We start from the raw sequence: 5,837 nt of genomic DNA on the forward strand, positions 1-5,837 counted from the left end.
CGAGTTTCTTCTAAAGAGGATGACGCCGTTCATAGCTAGCTCAAGAGTGACCGAGTGAAGTTAACGTTCTACCGTCCGTTGTGAGACACTGAAAGTTACCGTCTCGCTATCAGGCCCACCACAGCTACAGTACCCGTTATTCAGCCCACGGCAGATCCACCAGCAAGGTCAATTATTGCGCAATGAATTAACGAGTGCCAGAGTCATGGGAGGGGGATGACCGAGGGAGATACTGATTGCCCCGCATAGCACACTGGTTTACAATAATGAAACAACCGAATTTTCCACCTAGCTAGCTTAGCTGCTCGTAAAGCCACCAAAGGTAATGGGCTAATGGTGGGAGGAGGATCCCTCAGATCCAGGGCAACCCGAATCCCGACGCAAAAGATCCACCCCCACCACACGCGCGCGCACCTATAAAACCCGCGCCGGGAAGCGCAGGCTTCCAGCAGCAAAAGCAGCAGGCAGCGTCGTGCGCCGACAAGCCACACCACCGCCCAACCCCTCGATTGCTCTGCTTCTGTGAGCTCAAGCCTCCTCGCTCATCGCCGGCGCCACCACCCGCCGGGCTTATAGCCTTCTCCACTCCACCCTGATCGATCGGCCTTGAGAAAGACAAGTGCGCGATGGCCACCATTCTGCCGGAGACGTCGTCGGACGGCAAGGCCCTGACGGATGCCTGGGACTACAAGGGCCGCCCGGCCAGCCGCGCCTCCACCGGCGGATGGGGTTGCGCCGCCATGATCCTAGGTAAACACCTGACCTGACCTGCCTACCGTCTCGCTTCACGGCCACGGCACATGACTTGCGCCCGGCCCGGCCATTACTGCTCTGTTCGTGCTGTCCATGCACTTGCACGTGCGAGGTCCAGACTCCTGAGAGCTGATGGTTATTCTTGGTGAAAGGCGCGGAGCTGTTCGAGCGGATGACGACGCTGGGCATCGCGGTGAACCTGGTGCCGTACATGACCGGCACGATGCACCTCGGCAATGCCGCGGCCGCCAACACCGTGACAAACTTCATCGGCACCTCCTTCATGCTCTGCCTCCTCGGGGGGTTCGTCGCCGACAGCTACCTCGGCCGCTACCTCACCATCGCCATCTTCACCGCCGTCCAGGCCACGGTTCGTCGTCTCTGGCCGGCCCGGCTCGACCCGTGCATCCCACTTCTATTTACACAACAGCGTGACACCTGGCTAACAATTGACTTGGCCTTTGTACGCCGCAGGGCGTGATGATCCTGACCATCTCGACGGCGGCGCCGGGCCTGCGCCCGCCGCCGTGCGCGGACGCCAAGGGCGCGAGCCCCGACTGCGTTCCGGCCAACGGGACGCAGCTCGGGGTCCTCTACCTGGGCCTGTACCTGACGGCGCTCGGCACCGGCGGGCTCAAGTCCAGCGTGTCGGGGTTCGGGTCGGACCAGTTCGACGAGGCCCACGATGGCGAGCGCAGCAAGATGCTCCGGTTCTTCAACTGGTTCTACTTCTTCGTGAGCATCGGCGCGCTGCTGGCCGTCACGGTGCTGGTGTACGTGCAGGACAACGTCGGCCGCCGCTGGGGCTACGGCGTCTGCGCCGCCGGCATCCTCGTCGGGCTCGCCGTGTTCCTGCTCGGCACCAGGAAGTACCGGTTCAAGAAGCTGGTGGGGAGCCCGCTGACCCAGGTGGCCGCCGTGACGGTGGCGGCCTGGAACAAGCGCGCGCTGCCGGTGCCGTCGGACCCGGACATGCTCTACGACGTCGACGATGCCGCCGCCGCCGGCGCCGACGTCAAGGGCAAGCAGAAGCTGCCCCACAGCAAGGAATGCCGGTAAGAATTAATCATATCTCTGACGTGCAATCTTCTCCATTACCTAGCTTTATTTACTTCTAGAAAGAATTTACTTGATGGTATAGCTAGTACTAGTAGTACTTATTAGCCAGTACGTAGAACCGATAAAATTAACAGTAGTAGCAACGACTTAATCGACCACGCTTAATCAAGCTCAAACAGTATATAAAACTGAACAGTAAATAATCCATCCTATCTTGTTCCTGCTTGTCCGGTTCATGTGGATCACTCTTGCATACGCTAAACAAGACACACAGATGTATCTATCCATCTATCAGATATAGCAGCCAGGAACGACAGGTTGTAGTGCAAATTGCGATATGAATATTTGGGGACGAGCTCATCATTGGTGGGCCCCCTGTTGGGCAACACATGCATCCGCGAATCCCCATCGACCCCCAAATAATTCTGCAGTTTTCAACTCTCTGCAGTCCGCAGCTGCTCACCTAGCTGATTACTTGCTCCGTGCTCACTCTTTCACTCAGACACACACACATGCAAAACAGATGCAAACATATTAGAGTTAAGGGCTATTTGGATACGATGCGATAAACTTTAGCAGGATTACCTTGGATGTTTGGATGCTAATTAGGAGGATTAAACATGAGCTAATTACAAAACTAATTGCACGAATCTATTAAGCTTAATTAGTCCATGATTTGACAATGTGGTGCTAATGATGGATTAATTAGTCTTAATAGATTCGTCTCGCGAATTAGACCCCATCTGTGCAATTAGTTTTGTAATTAGACTATGTTTAATACTCGTAATTAGTATCAAACATCCGATATGATAGGTGCTAAAGTTTAGTGGGGTGTATTCAAACAACCCCTAAGTTACTTTTAATGGATTAAACCACAATATATAGTACCTAACCTAGGGCAGATGCAAGCTGATGGTACACGGGAGCTGGCCAGCTGGGACATGGTAGCTAGGCCACTTGCGGGCATGCATGTGTGTTTGTCACAAGATCACTGCTGCTGTGTGCCTGCTGCAGCAGCGTCACGGTAACCCATAGTACACTGGAGCGAGGGCCTGTACAGGCAGGGACTGACAGAATTACTATTTAGCACAAACAAGTACGTATACTGCCGCGTGCTTTTGGGAATGGATGTGGTCTAGACCAGTGACCGATGGATGGAGCCAGGAGCCGAGCGTGCTATGGCTGCACGCGTCAGGGAGGTCGGCGTGATGCGAGCGTGGAGTGAGACATGTTGCAGATACTGCCTGCCCGTTGCCAATCGGCCTAAAATTCTCAGTTCTGGCGCCCATCCACCACTTGCACGTACCGTCCACGGTACATGTGACGACACCTCTGTCTTCTACTGTCGTCGTGCTTGCGCCGCATGGCACCAAATAATCGAAATCTCTTACGTGTTCACATAGATCTTTGCATGTGTGGTGGGCGAAAATGATAAACACTGTATCGATTGAAATCTTGGAAGTCATTCTGGCCAAAGTAGAGAAGGTACCTGCTGAACCACTTGATAAAATCCGGGAAAAAAGAAACAAATAATTAGGGCAGCCTGCTTGCTCCTGGGCCAGAAATATGTATATGCTACTTGACTGCTTGTGCTTCTGAAGGACAGCAACGACGACAACGGTCAATAGCCTGCTGAACCACAAATTATAAGCTAGTTTTTTCCATTAACCACCTAATCACACCCAGATACCGTCACTCCATGCATCACCATGTGTTCGAGTGAAACAAATTGAGGTTATGCGGGCGCACGTAGCCAGTGACAGCAACGAGCTCACTTTTCACTAAACCTCGCAATTGATTAGTACAGTACTAATCAATTATTAGGTGCACCCTGAAGATAGCGATTAAGGAGAGGAGTCGAGCACTGGGCCGAGCGAGGTAACGCCTCTCGCAGGCAGATGCGTGCACCCTGCACCGGGTGATGCTGCTGCTTCAGCCATCGATCGGCCGCTCCAGGGCCCGTTTGTTTAGTCACCCAACAGATGCCTTTGTCCTGTGGAAAACAACCACGAAAGCTGAGGTAGCCAGCCGGCCGCCGCTCGTTCTGAAACTTTGCCCACGGGTCGCGGGACGTACTGCTGCTGCCGATCACATGGCCGGCGCGCGCACGCACGCGCAGCAGGATCACGGGCACGACCAACAAGGCCACAAGTTCGTGTGGCTCGCTGCCGCCCCCATGCAAAGTTGAAGTCCCCAGGAATGCAAAATAAGGTCACGTGCACGGGCTCGATCACGAGCCGCGCGGTGGTGATCGGTCAATCGAATCGTCCGGTGGATGTGACGCGCCGGTGATTCCTGATCGGACGTGCAAAAAAGTTCCTTGCATTTTGAGTCGTCCTAGCTCTCTCCTCTCAAAGAGTAGACTGTAGTTGTGGTCACCAGGCAGCCACAAGGCCAATAATTCAAACCTTCATCAGTGATTAATTATTTAATTTGACGTTGAAAATGGTGACTATGATTGACACTACTACAGTAACACTGATGACTTACTGTAACTGGATGATGCAGGTTCCTTGACCACGCGGCGATCGTCGACGGCGAGTCACCGGCGAACGCGAGCAAGTGGACGCTGAACACGCGGACGGACGTGGAGGAGGTGAAGCAGGTGGTGCGGATGCTGCCCATCTGGGCCACCACCATCATGTTCTGGACCATCCACGCGCAGATGACCACCTTCTCGGTGGCGCAGGCCGAGGTCATGGACCGCGGCATCGGCGGCTCGGGCTTCCTCATCCCCGCCGGCTCCCTCACCGTTTTCCTCATCGGCTCCATCCTCCTCACCGTGCCCCTCTACGACCGCCTCATCGCGCCCGTCGTCAAGCGCCTCACCGGCAACCCGCACGGCCTCAGCCCGCTCCAGCGGGTCTTCGTCGGCCTCTTCCTCTCCGTCGCCGGCATGGCCGTCGCCGCGCTCATCGAGCGCCACCGCCAGACCACCTCCAAGCACGGGGTCACGATCACCGTGTTCCTCCTCATGCCGCAGTTCGTGCTCGTCGGTGCCGGCGAGGCGTTCACGTACATGGGCCAGCTCGCCTTCTTCCTGCGCGAGTGCCCCAAGGGCATGAAGACCATGAGCACCGGGCTGTTCCTCAGCACCTGCGCCATCGGGTTCTTCTTCAGCACGCTGCTTGTCACCATCGTCGGTAAGGTCACGGGTCACGACGGTCATGGCGGCTGGCTCGCGGATAACCTGAATGACGGGAGGCTCGACTACTTCTACTGGTTGCTAGGCGTGATCAGCACCATCAACCTTGTTTTCTTCACGCTCGCTGCCAAGGGGTACGTCTACAAGGAGAAACGCCTGGCCGACGCCGGCATCGAGCTCGCCGACGAGGAGGCCATAGCCGTCGGCCACTGATGCTGCCACAACCGTGCATGCGAGCATGCGCGCATCCTTCTCTATTCTTCTTGTATGTTTTGACTTGGTTTTGGCGTGTATGTATTTCGGTGGGGGTATGCGTGATGTGTTTTGGCACGGTGTGACCCCGTCGTACCTACTTACGTGGAGCTAATTAACTTGTACGTGGCGGTAAAGAAATGTAGATAGAAATATACGGCTTAATAAGTGCCAAATAGTGGTATACGTTGTAATCTGCTTCTTGGAATGAATGGAAGCGTTGCTGCCCTTGTTTAATAGCGACGATATAGATCCGTATATATGGTACTGAATCATTCTTATTACCAAGGAGCTTACTAAGAAAATATAAAATACTACTACTACTCCTGTCCATCAATGTAAGGCGCATTTTGAAAAAAAAAGAGAGAATAAGTCAAAACTTTACAAGTATTGACCAAGAATTACTCAAATTATACATCCTACTAGTTCATCAACCCGTGCTCCTGCATGAGCTAATATTTTTAAAAACTATTGTATTTGAAAATTATTTAGAAATTAAACTCCTAGCTCGTAATCAAAATTATTTAGCTACTACTCTCTCATATTTTCAATACTTCAACATAATACTCACATATATGTGTGTGTATTTATCTCTGGCTAGTTGTGATTGATTTTTAATTAGTAACTA

At 53.4% G+C, this 5,837-nt stretch overlaps 1 protein-coding gene across 1 annotated transcript; it reads left to right on the top strand.

The window, feature by feature from the left end:
- The first annotated feature begins 435 nt into the window (after positions 1–435).
- On the top strand, positions 436–5,467 carry LOC101765003 (protein NRT1/ PTR FAMILY 6.3). The gene is made up of 4 exons (XM_004983645.3): positions 436–750; positions 906–1,123; positions 1,228–1,808; positions 4,321–5,467. The coding sequence occupies exons 1-4, from the start codon at positions 627–629 to the stop codon at positions 5,168–5,170; spliced, it is 1,773 nt and encodes a 590-aa protein (XP_004983702.1). The 5' UTR covers positions 436–626; the 3' UTR covers positions 5,171–5,467.
- Positions 5,468–5,837: the final 370 nt, after the last annotated feature.

The sequence above is a fragment of the Setaria italica genome, chromosome IX, assembly GCF_000263155.2.
Source record: "Setaria italica strain Yugu1 chromosome IX, Setaria_italica_v2.0, whole genome shotgun sequence".
NCBI lineage: Eukaryota > Viridiplantae > Streptophyta > Magnoliopsida > Poales > Poaceae > Setaria > Setaria italica.